Raw genomic sequence first — 18745 nt, 5'->3', positions numbered from 1 at the left:
ACTGGGATAGGTTGAAAATCCAAAAATGTGCCACTTGCAATCAGATCATCAGATCTTAAAAAAAGCTGCTTTAGCCTCCTGCATGATCCCAACAGGTCCAGGGATCAAACATGCAACCCAGGTATATGTCCTTGACTGGGAATTGAACCTGCGACCCTTCAATCCAAAGAAAGTTTCTTTCCTTTTTTTAAAAAAGATTTTTAAAATTGATTTTGAGAGAGTAAGGAAGAGAGAAACACTGTTGTGAGAGCGACACACCAACTGGCTGCTTCCCTGAAAGTCCCTCACCGGAAATCAAACAGCGACGCTCAGCCAACTGAGCCACACTGGCCAGGGCTAAAGCAGCTTCTTGATGGTTGAAGGAAAGAGAGTGGGTAAAAATCAAACTGTACTGTTAGAGAGTATGGATGCAGAGATGGTGATATTAAGTACTTTTCTAAGAACTATGGATGAAGAAATCAGTGCTATGGGAAGACTGATTTTTTTTTGGTTAATTCTCACCGGAGGACATTTTTCCATTGATTTTTTAGAGTGGAAGGGAGGGAAGGAGAAGGGGGCGGAGGAGAGAAACATCGATGAGACAGACACACACGTCAATTGGTTGCCTCCTGCATGACCCCAACAGGGCCATGGATCAAACATGCAACCCAGGTATATGTCCTTGACTGGGAATCGAACCTGTGACCCTTCAGTCCAAAGGCAGGTGCTCTAACTGCTGCTGAGCCAAACTGGTCAGGTCAAGATTTATTTATTTTTGGATAATGTATAAACTTCATAATATAGCTTATCTTAAAGAATTGGTGGCAATGCACTCTTAATTTCTATCATTTCCTAAGTTCCTGCTATGTTGTTTTAAGAAATACACCAGCATGGTGATATTCTTGGGGACAGTTTCAACATACAAGCACTTTCTGGTTTCTAAAAAAATCACAAACTGATTCTTTAAGAATACACACACACACACACACACACACACACACACACACACACGGCCCCAGTGCTCTAATTGCTCATACTTCCCAGTCTGTTTCTATGGGTGAGGCAGTAAGAAGGAGACCAAGATATTAATCTGTAGTTTTTTATTTTGTTTTGTTTTTGGTACGTGCCCCTAGTGGGAACCAAACCCAGGACTCTCTGGTCCACAGGCCAACGCTCCAACCGCTGAGCCAAACCGGCCAGGGCTTAATCTGTAGTTTTAATGTGACAATGAAACTAAAATGTAGTTGCTTTTGTAATTATTTGGGCAATAGGACAGTGTACACATACAAAATAACATACTGGTAGCAACAACAATCTGCCATTCTTCAACCCTACTGGATTCAAGATAATAATTTCAAAGTCAAGGTTCAATGTTTTATTATTCACGCCTAATGAATAAGCATCACAACATTAGGCTATTGTATTAAAAAAATTTTAGTTAATTTATAAAGTTTCTGTAGATTATAAGGTTTAAAATTACCATTAAAATATACTGAAAAGAGAAACCTAAATCTAACATCACCCTTGAAACTGATTTACGTATAGCTGAAATATACCATTATCAGAAACTCTGAAGACGTGAAATATATATTTATATTGTATCTTATTAAAAACAAACAAACCAGTATTTTAAATAAATGCTCTATTATTTAAATACTAGTTTGTTAGGTTTAGTCAAATATACTCTATAATTACAATCAAAATCTGGTAAAATGTATACTTTTAAACCTTTTATAATCAACATAAATAAGCTGTGCTGCTTACAAGAGAAAATTATGAGGCAACATATTTCAATATGTAATGCTAGTGGCTTACTCACAATAGAGGATCTATACAACTGTTCATAATGGTTGATATTAAGTCATGAGTAGCATTTTGAGTGGTATTATTAGGCTTTTAGTACACTGAGCAAAACAACCCAATCACCCTTAAAAACAAGCAACCAAATACATGTTCTGAACAGTCGAATATAGAGGTTTAGCAGTGTTTTGCTCAGGCCACTGGTCCATGAAAATTTTTAATGCTCATCTTTCTACAGAATCTTTGGATCTTAAGAGTGTGGGACATGGCCCTGGCCAGTCTTGCTCAGTGGTTAGAGCGTCGGCCTGCGGACCAATAAGTCGCAGGTTCGATTCCAGTCAAGGGCACATACCTCGGTTGCAATTCGTCCCCAAGCCCTTGTTGGGGTCGTGAGAGAGGCAGCCACTAGATGTGTCCCTTTCACGTCGATGTTTCTCTCTGTCTGTCTGTCTCTCTCTCTCCCTCCCACTCATCTGAAAAATGGAAAAATGTCCTCAGGTGAGGATTAAAAAAAAACAGTGTGTGGGACATAAACTTAGTAACCAATAGCCCGATCATATTTGATGGATAATCAATTCCCCTTTACAAAATTACCAATAATCCTTTTATCAGTAAGCTAAAAGACCTTTGTTTGTTTCATATATATAATGTTCCTATTATAAAAGAGGATTTCTGGACCCTATGACACTACGCAATCCTTATTTTAAAGATCTTCAAGGTAGTTGAGAATTGAATATAATACACAAAAGGTGGGTCTGATCATACAAATAATGGGACGATTAATTCAACGTGAGTTTGTTTAAAAAAAAAGAAGTCTGGTAGAAACTGAGGAAAAGCGCAATTCTGTTTATTAACATTAATGCTTTTAATTATATGACACTGTGATACAATAAAATTATATTTGGTCTTTATGCCCATTCCTGGCACAGAGCTCCCAAAACCCTTGGAATTTCTTCAAGTAATAGAAGTGTCTTGTTATTCATAAGGAGTCCCTTTCCATCACACCTGAGTTTATACTTAAAAAGTGACCCAGGTGCCCCTAGATAGTATCAGGACGAGGACAAGTCAACAGAAAAACCAAACACCTGCCCTGGATGGTGTGGCTCAGTTGGTTGAGCATCATCCCATGCACTGAAGGGTCACTGGTTCAATTCCTGGTCAGGGAATGCAGGTTGCAGGCTCAATCCCTGGTGGGGGTTGTGTAGGAGGCAGCCAATTGATGTTTCACTCTCACACCAATGTTTCTCTCTTTCTCCCTCCTCTCCCTCTCTCCCTCTCCCCCTTCCTCTCACTCTAAAAATCAGTAAATATATTTTTAAAAAAAGAAAGACCAAACACCTGATCAGAAGGTTGAAACTTGCAGCCCCCCTACCTACCCTGTGCCAACCACTTCTATGGGTGGCTGGAAACTGAGTTCGACAAAAACTCTTTAATAACTAGATTTGTGGAACTTCCAGGTTGGTGAATGCATGGATGCCAAAGGGTATGGAAGCTGTTCATCAAGAGACCCCACTCCATACCTTGGCTTGCCCTATGCATTTCTTACATGTGGCTATTTCTGAGTTGTATCCTATGTAATAAAATGGTAAATGTAAGTAAATTATTTGAGGAGGTTGTTGTGGGAATCCCCAGATTTGTAGTCAGCCAGGCAGAAGTGTGGGTCTCCTAGGGACCCATTTGAAGCTGGCACCTGAAGTGGGGGCAGTCTTATTAAATGGAGTCCTTAAAGCTGTGGGGGTCTTGGCTAACTCCAGGAGTTAGTGTCAGAATTGAATTGTTTGATACTCATTTTGTGTTGAAGAATTGGTTGTGTGGTAGAAAAACCACACATTTAGTGTCAGGAAAATGCCATAAAGAAAGGTATTGATGTATTATTAAGCAAAAGTTGAACTGTGAAACAGAACAATTTAACTGCATTCAATTCATAGGTCTTCATGGCATTTTATGATATGAATATCAAAATTAGTATACACCTTAGAACACACACTGGTACTCAAATATAATTACCATTTAGGAATTATTAAATTTTTTTATTATTATTAATTTATAATAATATAAATTATTATATTTAAGCAATATTTAAGTTAGGGCAGTGGCAATTGCCTAGGCATTTATTTATAAAATTACATTTGGTTCATTTGTTAAATAAAACACAGCAATTTATCCTCAACTGGAACGTATTTGCTTTTGTTTTGACTAGCTTCACTTAACCAAGACTTCTAAATGTCTGAGTAGTCAATTTTCACAATATTCATAAAATTCACCACATATCTCTAGAACCTTCTTTCTCAAGAGCCTCAAGCGCTCCAAAAATTTGAAATAAAAATTATGCAGGAAAAAAAAACAAACCCAGAAAACTACTAGGCAATTTAAATTAAGGTACTTGTATCCTCAGCTAAGAAAGATTACTTTTATTTATTTTTTAGTATTTTTTCTTTATTGATTTTGAGAGAGCGAGGAAAGGAGGGGGAGAGAGAAAGAGAGAAACATCAATGACAGAGAACAATGACTGGCTACCTCCTGCATGCTCCCACCAGGGATTGGGCCTGCCACCTGGGCATGTGCCCTGACCGGGAATTGAACCGGCGACCTCTTGGTGCATGGGTCGATGCTCAACCACTGAGCCACATCAGCCGGGCAGAAAGAAAGATTTTAGTTTAAAAAATTTTGACTGATTTTTAAGAGGTCTGAAGGATATAACCAATGTTGATATCAATAAGGGAATTTAGAAAGATAGGAGGGTAAGAGAAAACTTTTGTGATAAATTAGTTTGACATAACTACATTATGGTTATATATACAAATTAAAGTTTGTTTGAGAAATAGTAGAAAGTGAAGTATTTTATATTACTGCCAAGTAATCTGTAGTTATCTTACTATTAAAAAAAACCCTATTATTACATAAACCAATCCTACTTCCACTAAATATAATTAAATTAAACTATGCCAACATTTTACATAAAACAATTAAGCAAACTTCTCTATATACTTAACCTGTATCAGGGACATCAGTGGGTCTCATAATTCTCCGAATCTGCTCCATAGACTGTAGGTCTGGTGATAGTCCTATAAATGAAAACATGCGTTATTGTATTGACATCTAAAAAATATTTAATCAAAGTAGATTCACTAGGTGAAATCAAAGATATTTAAAGTGTTCCTTTTACTATACTGAGCTTTTTTTTTTTTTGTACTGATAGAGTGGGAGGGAGAGAGAGGAAGGAGGAGAGAGAGAGAAACATCGATGTGAAGGGACACATCGAGTGGCTGCCACCCGCACAACCAACCAGGGCCGGGGACAAACTGCAACCGAAGTACGTGCCCTTAGCGGGAACCGAACCTGGGTCTCTCCGGACCGCAGGCCGACGCTCTAACCGCTGAGCCAAACCGGCCAGGGCTATACTGAGCTATTAAAAAGAATCCCATTTTGATACAACATAACATAATTAGGTCTTCTCCACTTTTCCCTACCAGGGAATGAAATTCTCTTTCATTTCAAAAAGATTTCCCAAGGAATAAAATCCTACCACTCATGTTTCTTTCCAACCATTCCCTGTCCCTCACAGGAACACACTCAATTCCAATCTTACCTACCATTTGCCATTTATCACCTACTCTTAAACATACTTCCAAGTTAAAGAGCCTCGCTCTGTTCCATTAGACATTCCTATAATCCACTCCAACATGCTCATTATCTTCATAAAAGCATAATTGTGAACAGAACAACAAGTAAGAAAAAGCACATGAAAACACTTTGCAACCTTTCAATAGATATCAGCCAGCATTTCTCTTTGGTAGAAAATCTAAGCATCATCACAAATAATGAAACTACATATTCATATCAGACGGTTTGCTAGATTTCTATTCTTAGCTATACTAATGTGCAAGAGCTATAATTTCTTAAGTGTTTAGTATCTATTGTAAAACGTTTCAATTAATATAGTGAATCATGCACTATTAAAGAATAAACCGCCCTGGCTGGTTTGGCTCAGCGGTTAGAGCGTTGGCCTGCGGTCCAGAGAGACCCAGGTTCAGTTCAACGGATTTCAGTTGGAGTTTGTCCCCAGCCCTGGTTGGGTCGTGCGAGTGGCAGCCACTCGATGTGTACCTTTTACATTGATGTTTCTCCCCCTCTCTCCCTCCCACTCTATCTGAACAAAAAATAAAAAAATGTCCTCGGGTGAGGATAAAAAAAAGATTAAACCACTTATTATCTCGGGCCTAGAAAAGTGCATCTATATTTTTAGCGTTGTCCCACTTAATTCTTCCTGCATATTGATGGAAAACAAATTTTCTTACAGTATTTTCATTAAATTATTTCCCTGTATAAAAACCCAGTATTACACCCTGGCCAGTTTGGCTCAGCGGTTAGAGCGTCAGCCTATGGACCAGAGTTCTGGGTTCAGTTCCTGCTAAGGGCAAGTACCTTGCGGTTTGTCCCTGCCCCGGTTGGGGTCATGTGGGTAGCAACCAGTCGATGAGTTTCTCTCACATCGATGTTTCTCTCTCTTTCCCCCTCTCTCCCTCCTGCTCTGTCTAAAGATAAATGCAAAAATGTCCTCGAGGATTAAAAACACCAATATTGCTATCAAACCATTCAATACTTTGCTCAAGTATTCAAATCTCTATAATCTGATCCAATCATTCCCCAACATGTACTTGACATTCTAGTCAGGCCAGTCCTCACTCGTTTCTTAAACTAAACTTTTATAAAAAAGATTGTCTTATATTCTTTTCACCTCCAAAGTCTATTTATCCTCCAAAACCCATGCCTCCATAAACATTTACCCAACAATCCCCTCCTTTTCCTGACTTCTCAGAATTAATGTCTCTCAAGTACTTTGACATAATTAAATTCCTTTAATTAATTCAATATCTGTTTGAAAGTATACATTTTATCAGGTTTTTTGTTGTTGTTATTACAGATGTTTCTCCTTTTTCCCCTACTGACACCCTCCTTCCCCTCCCTCCTCACCCTGTTCCCCGTTTTGATGTCCATGTCCACTGGTCATGCATACATGCATATAAGTTCTATGGTTTATCTCCCCCGCCACCCCTTCTTCTGGGGATTGTCAGTCTGCACCCTACTTCCACGTCTCTGGGACTACCCTGTTCTTCAGGCTGTTATATTCATTATATTCCACAAATAAGTGAGATCATATGATACTTGTCTTTCTCTGTTTGGCTTGTTTCGCTTAGGATAATACTTTCCAGGTCCCTCCATGTAGTCTCTAAGGATAAGAGCTCTTTCTTTCTTACAGATGCATAGTTCTCCATTGTGTATATGTACCACAGCCTTTTTATCCATTCATCTACTGATGAACATTTGGGCTGTTTTATCAGTAGGTCTTTAAATTCCACAAGATAGGCAACTCATACACTAGCTATATATTTTCATGGCATCTTGCCAAATGCTAGAAACATGTTAGTTTTTCAAATAAACTTTCATATATTCAAGCTTATTTTAACAAGTCATACAGAATAACTTATTCTACCAAAAATTATTTTTAGGACTAAAGCAGATATATCATATAAAGCCTATAACTCTTGGCATGTGGAAATATTAAATTATGTTTGGATTCTGATGAAAGGCATTTAATATAGGCAGAAAAACAATAATCCTCTTATTTTTACAGATAGCTAACAGGAGCATCTTCCTGTTAAAACTGAGGCAAAAGATATTTTTTCAAACAAAATTACGATTATTCTTCCTCATATGTGAAATTTTTTAAAGACAAATATTAAATTTTCTTTTTAATTATGTATAAATATCATAAATTTCTGGGTAGAAGAGATTTTAGCCATATTTAAAACTGTTTTGATCACTTGTATTCTCACACAAACACTGTTTTGTTTTCAGATAACATCTTAAATATTATAGGTCTTTTCTAAATAACAGAAGAATAAGAAAAACCCATAAGGCAAATTTACTAGTCTACCTCCATGACAACAGAAGATCTTCTCATCCACAATGGCAGCTATAGGCAGACAGTTGAAACAATCAGTGAAGGTCTTCCACAATTTAATATTAAACCTTCGTTTGCCTATAAAAAGAACAAGCAAATAGAATAAATAATTCTAAAACTGTTCTCTTTAGTTATCTCATAGCCACAGGATTATGAATGATTTCAATTTTCTTTTTTATGTTTATCTAGCACTGGGTTTTTTCTATAATGAATAAGTGTTACTTGTATTATTTTTTTAATGGTAATTTAATAAACATTCACACCTTCAGTAAAGTTACAAAGACTTCAAAAATTGTGCTAGGTACTTTATGAAACACATCAAACACTTGTCTTTTAAGATCACTGTAATATAGCAACACTGAAATAGATTTCTAATAGACTAAAACAGATGCAAAGGGGTATCTCTGGACATTGTCCATTTTAGCTTTAATGTACTGAGTAAAAACGCATAAACTTACTGCCAAGAAAGGAGAATTTCCAAGTGCTTACCTGGAATTCACTTTTGAGTGAATTACAACTTGGCACTATAGCAAGTATAAATGGAAACACACAGGCTATAATTTTCCTTTAGCATAAAAAGCTACAACAAAGATGATCTCAAGTGCATGTTTACCTTTTTAGTGTTACTCAATTATTCTGAATTTGACAGTAAGTCAACAACTAACCCAGGAAAGGAATGAAAGACACAGGTACTAATTTCTTACACTTTTATGCCATAACCTCCTCTCAATGAGTAAGTAAACTCAAAGCAGTGTTTACAAGCTGATCTCACATACATTATTTCATTTGACATAATTTCCATCCTGAGGATATTCAAAGCCTGTATTTTATCCTCTAAGAATATACCTCTATTTCTGATGTAACTTTAGAAAAGTGGTTATATTTTGATATACTAGAATCCATTTCTTGTCCACTGGTCTGATTCAACAACTGAAACCACATACTATACCTCAGAAATAAAAAATGCAATATAAAATCCAACAATCATTATAATTAGAACATAAGTTCCATGAAATTAGTGATTAGAATACCTTACCATCATCCTTAATGATAAAGCAGTACAAAAGAAAAAAACTAGTCTTTAAAAAAATAAATAAAGAGATATTATCCAATATAACTGAGTTATTAGAAAAAAACACTTTGGCAATCATTTAGACATTATCTACTGCAGTTAAAGATATGTCTATACTTGACTTGGCAATTCAACCAGGTATTCATCCTAAGAAATGAATGCTGCTGCCAAATCCTGAAACTTTTTTGAGGTTCACAGTGAGTCTGCAGTGAAATCAGTTGTTTCTTGGCTTTCTCCACTGAGGATTCAGCCTTCTCTAATTTGCTAGTCACATTTTCCAAGTTTTACTTCCTCTCCTGTTCTTTTCTTAATTGTAAGCTTATGCATTAAAATTCCCTTTCCTATTGTTTTAGGGGAGTTAGAAAAAGAGTTAAAAGTAGTTGCATGTGTTTAATCCACTAATTTTATTTGGAAGTTCCCTACTTTTCTCACTATATATCAAACTCTAACACGTTGTTCTCAATGACTAACCTTCTCCCTATTATTATACATCTGTCATTTCTTCTACTGGAGTCCGTATCATCCAATTTTGATGTTGAAAGACTGAAATATTTATTGCAAGATAGTTAATAATCAAGAGGAAATTGGAATATGAGTAATATTTGAAGTTTTATTTTTCTTTCTTTTTTACATCCTAATATACTTATTAGCTAAATAGTCCCTTGGACCATTCAGTAGCTTGTGGAAGAAAGAGAGTAAATACACCATACATTTAATATTCAATACTGTGTTCATGCTTGACATACCTGCCAATTTTGGGATGACAAATAAGGGTTATAGATGACTGAATAAATGGCTGGTAAACACTATATATCTGAGGCCAGTTTTCAACTGGTTAGATATTTGGGATTTAGAATTTAGATGAACTAGCTAAGAACAGTCCCAACAGTTTTATATTATTTCTCGTAGGCCCAAAGTATTGATTACACTGACTAGACTTCCAGGGCGTATCCACACCGTGGATACAGGAAGGGAATGGAGGGCGGTGTGTTCAGATCCATGCTATCTTTAGAAATGCAGCACACTGAGAGGCTGACTGACTGGAATTCTAATATTGTAGCAATTCCAAATTGATAGATCCTTAAAGGAGTTAACCTGAGAAAACTCAATAAATCAACAAATTCACAATATCAGTATTTACTTTGATAATGTTTAAAAGGTAGTAAAGCTTTATTAGAGATAACATCTGAGCCTTTAAAAAATAATTTATATTTTTGAAAAAGGAAAAAATACATATTCCTTGCAGAAGATCATAACATATAATTAAGTAAAAGTGGTAAGTTTATACCCCTACCAGTACTGGCCTAAAGTACCTCTTTTTCTGGATCTTGGTCAATGTCAAGTATTAACCTTTTTTTGTTTTTAATCCTCACCTGAGTACATTTTTCCATTTTTTGTTTAGACAGAGTAGGAGGGAGAAAGAGGAAGAGAGTGAGAGAAACATCGACGTGAAAGGGACACACCAAGTGGCTGCCACCCACACGATCAACCAGGGCTGGGGACAAACTGCAACCGACATATGCGCCCTTAGCGGGAACCGAACCCGGGTCTCTCCAGACCACATGCCAATGCTCTAACCATTGAGCCAAACTGGCCAGGGCCCAACTATTAATCTTTATGCCTACTTGTACTTCTTCCTTTGTGACATGCACATTCATGTTTTGTTGGTTTAAAAATTAATTTGTAAAAGCCTTTTGTATTTATTAAGGATACTAAGCCTTTGTCTATAACATGTTAACCCATGGGGGTTTTTTTCCCTAGTTTATTTTTTATTTAAGGAATTTTTTCTGTGACTTTTAAAAAGTTTTACATTATGTACTCTTTGATCTTACAAGTGAGGTCTTCTGTCTTGTCAATGCTGCATCCCCAGTGTACAGAGTAGTGCCAGACATATAATACTTCCTTAAACATTTGTCAAATAGATGATTATATGAATAAAAAAGACAGGAGTTTGAATAGGATTCTATCATATTTAAGGATAGAGAAAAGCAAAAATAGATTCCAATGGAGAACTCAGTGCTAAAAAACAATAAATTTAACTCGAAAATTATTGTAATTGGTTCTGAATTGTAATTAACCAAATATATGTTCACTTCTAAACTCTAACAAAAACAAAAGGCCAATTCAAATGTAATGGGAGAATTCAGTAATGACACTTGGAAGCAATACCACACACAACAGCAAATCAGTGATTTCATACTGATGAAAAATTGTACAATAAAAATAAGGATACCCCAGAATACTCAGTATCTTTATCTATGTTTATAAGCACTGACTAAAATCCTAATAATAAACTTGAACTTTTTAAATAACTTCATAGAATGTCTCAATAAGAGCCAGTAAGAGTTTCTGTCACATCACAAGAATGCTGAGAGCTAAAACTTTACCGGACACTAGAAAACCAGGGGCTATTGTCTATAGTGACTTCTGTTCCACTTGGATATTTCACTATGTAAACTAATTACAAAAGGGCCTTTCAGCTGAATAAGCTGCAGTCAACCTGAAAGAACATGACCAGAGATCCCATGGAACCAATTTAATTAGTAACATTTCCCAGTTTCAAGTTCCTCTTTCATGAAAGGCTCTCTTCTTGGGCCTATGAAAAACTCTGAATCAAAGGAACTCTTTTGAATAGAAAATTATTAGAAATTTTTTCCATTAATAAAAAATAGGTTTGTATTTTTACTTACATTCATCATAGAATCCATAAATGCGATTGATGCTAGCACACTCATGGTTTCCTCTTAAGAGAAAGAAGTTCTCTGGATATTTGATTTTATAAGCCAATAGCAAACAAATGGTTTCCAAAGACTGCTTTCCTCTGTCCACGTAATCTCCTAAGAAAAGATAGTTGGCTTCTGGTGGAAAGCCTCCATATTCAAATAGTCGCAGTAAATCTGTATACTGTCCATGAATATCTCCTAAAAATAGAATAAGTCAGTTTTAAAATATTTGGTTACTGTGGTAAAATCACCTTCTATGAAATGATTCCTCATGTTTACTCCCTTGTGTAATCCTTTCCCCTTCGATGTGGGCTGTAGTTAGTGACTTGCTCCTAACAAAGAGGATACAGCAAAAGTGAGAGGGGCTGTCACATAAGAGATTATGTTACAAAAGATTGTGACTTCCATTTTACTTTCACTCTCTTGCTTTCTCTCACTCTTAATGATGAAGCCAGCTGCATTTTGGAAAAGCACACATGGCAAAGAACTAAAGGTTTCTGGCCACCTGCTCATTAGAAACAGAGACCCTCAGTCCATCAGCCCATAAGGAACTGAATCCTTTCCCAGTTGAGCCTTGAGATGACCACAGCCCCAGATGACACCTTGATTGTAGCCTTGTGAGACCCCTAGAACAAGAGGACCCAGTTGAGAAGAGGCCAAATTCCTGCCTCACAAAAACAGTAAGATGATAATGTTTTAAGCCATAAAGTTTGGTAGGTAATTTGTTATACAACAAAAAAGAACTAATACAGTTAATCTTATTATCTGGTAGTTTAACTTAGGTGATTTTGTTACAACAAATAGCAAGAAGTTAGAAATAGCAGACCACCAAGAAACATGCAGAATAATTTTTTTTTTTCAAATCCGCACCCAAGGATATATGTTTTGCATTGGTTCTAGATGAAGAGGGTGAGGGAAACGGAGGGAGAAATATTGATGTGAGAGAGAAACATTGACTGGTTGCCTCCCATACTCGCCCAACTGGGTATTAAACCCACAACCCTTCAGTGCATGGAACAAAGCTCCAATCAACTGAGCCACACCTGACAGGGTCAGATAAAATTTTTTGCATAGAGCAAATAATCTTTGAGCAAAAACTGATGGTTAAGTCTATAAAAGGTATGTCATAAACACTAATAGCCACTACCAAGAAAAACTGCGTTATTAAACCAAAAGCCAGTACAATACATTATATACCACTTCTCAATGTTAGGTGAACTATTGAAAAATGTGATCACTCTACTTAATACTTAAGGTCATAAGGTTTTGCTGTTGGTCAAAAGCCACTATTAAGACTTAAAAGAGCTGTAAGTTACATAATTTTCAAAACAAATCAAAATGATCACAACAAAGCTAGAATACGATGAATAGTGTCATACTGACCCCAAAACTCTGTACCTGTTTTTTTCTAACCAGTGTACTGACATGCCTATTTCGCCACTTCTTTAACACTGGATATCAATTTCTTACTTTTTTTTCCCAATTTGATTAGTATTCAGGATTTGTTTTTAAATTGCATTTCCCTGATTACTAGTAAGAATGAAGATCTTACATTTATTTATTGGCAATTTGAATTTCTTCTAAGATCTGACTCTTTTACTTTTTATTGTACTGTCTTTTTCTTATTTATAAAAACTCTACATAGTATGAATCGTGATGTTTTTATCTGTTGTATATGCAGCAAATATTTTGTCTGTAACTTGCCATTTCATGAAAGTTTCAATTTTTATAGAATTTTATAAAATAAAACCTATCAATTTTTTTTTATTACAAAAACATTAAAATGTTTTCTCTAGATCATCTTCAATGTAAATATGGGAGAAAAACCAGGATTCAAAAGAGACTGCTTCCAACTTGACCCATTTACTTACCACAAATTTTCAGCGGTGCTTCTAATTCCAAAAGAATAGGCTGGCTGAGAAAGATCTCTCGAGACTTGATACATAAGCCCCGAACTTCTGCTTCAGTCATCTGCACAATCTTTCCTGGACGACATCCTCGTACTGATAAACAGTGAATAAAATGGTCAGTTTTCTGAAACTTATCTATAAAATAATAATCTTTAGAAAAGAGTCATGCCCATATCTTGAAAATCAGAAAAGTCACACAGGCAGCAAACTACCAGATACCCTGTTTTGTCCTAGGGCTAACAGTAAGGTTATCATATGATCTTTAGCTTCTATCTCCACTGTTGCTAGTTCATGATGCTCCATAAGGCTGCTACCATGAAAATGCAGATCTCCTTTGCTCTCCAGTGGACAACCTGAGGCCTCACAGCCCAAGAGACCTAAAAGGTATCAGGGACAGCACCATTGATTGTCTCCCCTACTCTCTCAGCAAAGTCTTGCATTTAATAGTAAAAGGCCAAAGCATCATTAAGAAGCTGTGGCTCTGCAGAAAGGAAGGTGATGAAAATTAGCTCTCAGTAAGTGATTTAGCTTCACACACTTCCTTGGGATATTATCAGCAGTCCCAAGAATTTTAGCAACTACCATTTCTATTTTCTAATAACAAGAATTTTCAAAAGTGCCAGATATTTAATAAATTTTAATGCATTATGTTTACAATAGGGCATTATATTAAAAATTCTACAAGCTAGTTAGATGGAGAAAAGCATTTTTCATATGAATGAGCAAATAAAATTCACTAACTAATATGGTTCCTAGTAACTTCTGGGATGGAGTGAGGAGAAACAGTACATAGGGAGCTCCTTATTTCTCCTACTGAATTGAACTTGTAATCTTTTCCTCTCGTTATCTCCTCCACTCGACCTTTCTCTTTAGCCTCTAAATACATGGCTAGATCCCATTCAAAACTCAAAAGACATTTAAACAAAGAAAACAGAGACTACATCTTTATATACCCCTACTTTTTTCCATTTATAATTAAGTCCACACATTTCTTACTAAAAGTTGCTATGATTCTTTTGTCAGGGCAAGAGAGGCTTAAAAGAAATGAAAAAAAAAAAATTGCCAAAGACAATCCATGTATATTTTCCATTAACATAATAATATATAATATAAGTAACAAAAAGGAGACAGAGACAAATGTTGAAATGTGCTTTAGCAAGTGAGTTAATAAGACCATCCCTGAAATTAGAAACAATGATCAGTGGAACTACTTACTTTCTTATGAGAACTTAGCTTAACTAGCTCTCAAGCATCAATTACCTACTTCCCATGCACATTTGGATTTTTCTAAGACCAAAATAGACATCTAACTTTGTATCTTCCATTAAGTATGGATAATACTAGCTTAGATTCAATGCCCTGTAAAAGGAACAATTCTTAATCTTGGCATTAAGTTTTAACTGTGGGAAATGATGGTGAAAAATACAGTTTCTACCATCAGGGCATAAAATATCTGTTTTAGGTCAAGAGGAAAAAAAGTATTCTCTTTGAAAGAGTAAAGATCACTGGTTGCTTTCAAATGACAAATACACAACTCAAACTTTCCAAAATTTGTGTGATTCTATAGCAATAAAACACTTCTTAGTCTGGCCAGGGTGGCTTGGCGGTTGAGCACTGACCCATGCACCAAGAGGTTGCCGGTTAGATTCCAAGTCAGGGCACATGCCCAGGTTGTGGGCCCAATCCCCAGTGGGGGCATGCAGGAGGTGGCCAATAGATATTCTTTCTCAACGATGTTTCTCTCTCTCTCCCTCTCACTTCCTCTCTCTCTAAAATCAATAAAGGAAAAAAACAAAAAGCACTTCTTAGGTTACCAATATTAGGTTGAAACTAGTGTGGGTCAGTCACTTTGATGTGTCAATTTAAAGTGACCAAAAATTACAATGGTGAATATTTTATCTCATATTTAATTTTCTCTGTAAATTATGTCTCTAATTATGACCTCTCAAGTGAGCAATTTAGGTTACACTAAGGTGCACTTCGACTAATATTTTACAGAGCTAAAACTGCTTCAACGGTAAGTCCTGCCAATCCACAGCAACTAAAAATTTGCCCAAACAAAAAATACACCAGGCAAAACGTCCTAAGTTTCTGATTCTGAGATGCATGTTTTTCCCCCAATTAATATCTTTGAAATTGCAATATACTCTGCAAACAATATTTTCTTACAGCTGTAATTGGAAGTACCCCCCCCACTCCAGTGGCACATAATAGTGCATTTCACAATCAATCACATCTAAGAGTTGATGAAATGCAGTTATAGAGGCTGAAGGTTCTCAAGATTAAGCCTTTGACAAATGACCATATTTTAGGAATAAATTAGCAGAATGTTTGGGAGAATAGGGTAAATAGCTCAGGGCAATCCAAGCAATCTTTCAATTCAAAAGCAGCGCTCCCTTATGTTATCTCTTTTTCAAATTTCTGTTAAGAAACTGTATAAAATTATATAAAATTGAAAGTTCTTTAAATGTTTAGGTCACCAGTGAAATCATCTGGGCCTAGAATTTTCTTTAACACATATAAAACTAACGATATTTTCTATACCTTGTATCAGTTTTGCCAAGATGAGTTTTAAAATTATCAAATTTATCAGCATTAAGTTATTCATCTTATTTCCCTTAAAAATATCTATTACTTTTCTCTGAACCATTTGAGAAGATTGCATAATGATGCCCCTTTATTCTTTAACACATCAGTATATATCTTCTAAGAATATCCTCTGATACAACCCTAGTACAAGTCATTAGATTCAGGGAATTTAATATTCACACAAACCTTTACCCTAAATAATAAACTACTATTCCAGTAACTGTCGTATTCACGTCCTTTATAGCATTTTCTTCCCTTCTAGTAGAGTTCAATCCAGGATTACACTATTACATTTATTTGTTCCATTTCTTAGTCTCCTTTAATGGTGATGTCTCTTGCATCTTTCTTGGGTGTTTTCTATTTTTTATACTATCAGTCTTCCTAGGGATTTATCAATTTTATTAATCTTTCAATGATCTCATTTTTAAGAATCATATATCTGCTTTTTACTGTTTTTATTATATTTTCCTTCTATTTTGGTTATAATTCGCTTGTTCTTCTATTGTCTTGAAATAGAAGCTTAATATTCAACCTTTCTTTTTTAAAACTATATATATTAGCCCTGGCCGGTTTGGCTCAGCGGTTGGAGCTTCGGCCTATGGTCTGGAGAGACCCGGGTTCAGTTCCCGCCAAGGGCATGTACCTCGGTTGCAGTTTGTCCCTGGCCCTAGTTGGTCGTGAGGGTGGCAGCCACTTGATGTGTCCCTTTCACGTTCATGTTGCTCTCTCTCTCTCCCCCTCCCACTCTATCTGAACAAAATATAGAAAAAATGTCCTTGGGTGAGGATAAAAACAAACAAACAAACAAACTACATATATTAAAAGCTATACATATCCCTCTAAGCATTGCTTTTAGTTATAAATGCACAAGTTTTGACACCTATTTTCATTAATATTTGGGTCAACATATTTTATAATTTTTATTGCTATTTCTTCTTTAGCCAATAAAATATGCAAAACTACATTGCTTAATTTCTAAATATTTGAGGATTTTCTAGTTACCTGCTACTGCTTCCTAGTTTATCATCACTGAAGTCAGAGAACATAACTGAGATCGTACTTCTTTCAAATTCATTGAGATTTGCTTTACGGCATAGTGTATGATATATTTTAGTAAGTGGTTCATACATATTTAAAAAGCATGTACAGTTGACCCTTGACACAGGTTTGAACTGCTCAAGTCCACTTATAAGCTGTCACCCCCCCCCCTCCTCACCCCCATAAATACCTGTACTATTTTCAACCTGCAGTTGGGAGTCCATAGATGCAGTGGGCTGAACGTATGCACTGATCTATACCATTTCATACTTGAGTGTCTGGATTTTGGATCTGCAGGGGTTCCTGAACCCAATCCCCTGTGGGTACTGAAAAGTAGTTAAATTTGCGGGAGAGTCAAAAATTATAAATGGATTTTTTACTGCATCCTAACCCCCATATTATACTGCTCAAGGGCCAACTGTATATCCTGGAGTTGTGGGGTAAAGTGTTCTATTTGTGTCAATTAGGTCAAGTTAACTGTGTTGTTTAAATCTGTTTTTCTCTTTTCTTCTATTAGTTACTAAGAAAAGTACATTAATCTACTATGGTTGTGGCTTTGTCTATTTTAACCTTTTGGTTCTGGTCATGGCCAGGTGGCTCAGTTGGTTGGAGCATCATCCCATAAACCAAAAGGTTGCAGGCTCGATTCCCAGTCAGGGTACAAGCCTGGGTTGTGGGTTCAATCCCTGGTTGGGGAGCATATAGGAGACAACTGATCAATGTTCCCCTCTCTTTAAAATCAATAAAAACATCCTTGGGTGAGGATTAAAAATAAAAATAATAATCTTACGGTTCTATCAATTTTTGTGTTTTAGACCTACTATATTATTAAATGCCTAAATATTATCTTCCTGTTGAATTTATTCTTTCAATATTATGCAATGCCCTTATCACTACTTTTGCTGACATAAATATATAGTCAACTCAGGTTTCTTTTATTTATTTACTTATTTTCTTTATTGATTTTAGAGAAAGGAAGGGAGAGGAAGAGAAAGAGAGAAACATCGATGAGAGAGAACATCGACTGGCTGCCTCCTGCATGCCCTCCACGGGGGATCTGGCCCACAACCTGGGTGTGTGCAGACGGTGAATCGAACCGGCAACCTCTTGGTGTATGCGTCCATGCTAAATCAGTGAGCCACACTGGCCGGGCTCAGGTTTCTTTTAATTAATGTACATGTGTTAAATTTTTCCCATTCTTTTACTTACTCATCTGTGCCCTTAAATTTAAACTGCCACTTATAAACAGTATATAGTAAGGTGTTCTGAGTTTTGTCTTGAGTGCTTGTTCCTTTTACATTTATTATAATTACTGACAAAGCTGAGTTGAAGTCTACCATCCTGTCATTTGTTTTGTCTCATGTTTTATTCCTTCACTTCTATTTTCTTGCATTTCTCTAGAGAAATCAAATTATTTTTTATTATTCCATGTTCTCCTCTATTAGCTTTTTAGTTATATATTTTTGTTTTGGTTGTTATTCAAGTTAACAAATAACCTTTTGACTGATTTACCACTGTCCAGCCTTTGGTTCTACAGTCATCATATAGTATTGCTTCCACGTATTTTAAACCCCACAAGTCATAATTATTTTAAACAGTATTAATTTATTAATTTAACTGTTTAGACTGTTCAGACTGCCACTTTTTGTTTGGCATCGATTCCTCTATG

At 36.0% G+C, this 18745-nt stretch overlaps 1 protein-coding gene across 3 annotated transcripts in view; it reads right to left on the bottom strand.

Moving 5' to 3' along the window:
- Positions 1-18745, bottom strand: part of PPP1CB (protein phosphatase 1 catalytic subunit beta) — a 42001-nt gene that overhangs the window by 10242 nt on the left and 13014 nt on the right. For 2 of the 3 annotated variants that reach the window (XM_036262289.1, XM_036262291.1), the window contains exons 2-5: positions 13411-13542; positions 11507-11737; positions 7718-7822; positions 4773-4844 (exon numbers count right to left, since the gene is read on the bottom strand). In XM_036262289.1, coding sequence (XP_036118182.1) covers positions 4773-4844; positions 7718-7822; positions 11507-11737; positions 13411-13542 — 540 coding nt within the window. Of the gene's footprint in view, positions 1-4772; positions 4845-7717; positions 7823-11506; positions 11738-13410; positions 13543-17266; positions 17316-18745 lie in introns of those variants that run through there. The other variant, XM_036262290.1, reaches the window with a different exon arrangement.

Source organism: Molossus molossus, unplaced genomic scaffold (genome assembly GCF_014108415.1).
Source record: "Molossus molossus isolate mMolMol1 unplaced genomic scaffold, mMolMol1.p scaffold_m16_p_15, whole genome shotgun sequence".
In the NCBI taxonomy this organism is placed as follows: Eukaryota; Metazoa; Chordata; class Mammalia; order Chiroptera; family Molossidae; genus Molossus; species Molossus molossus.
This window is presented reverse-complemented; position numbering and strand designations above follow the sequence as displayed.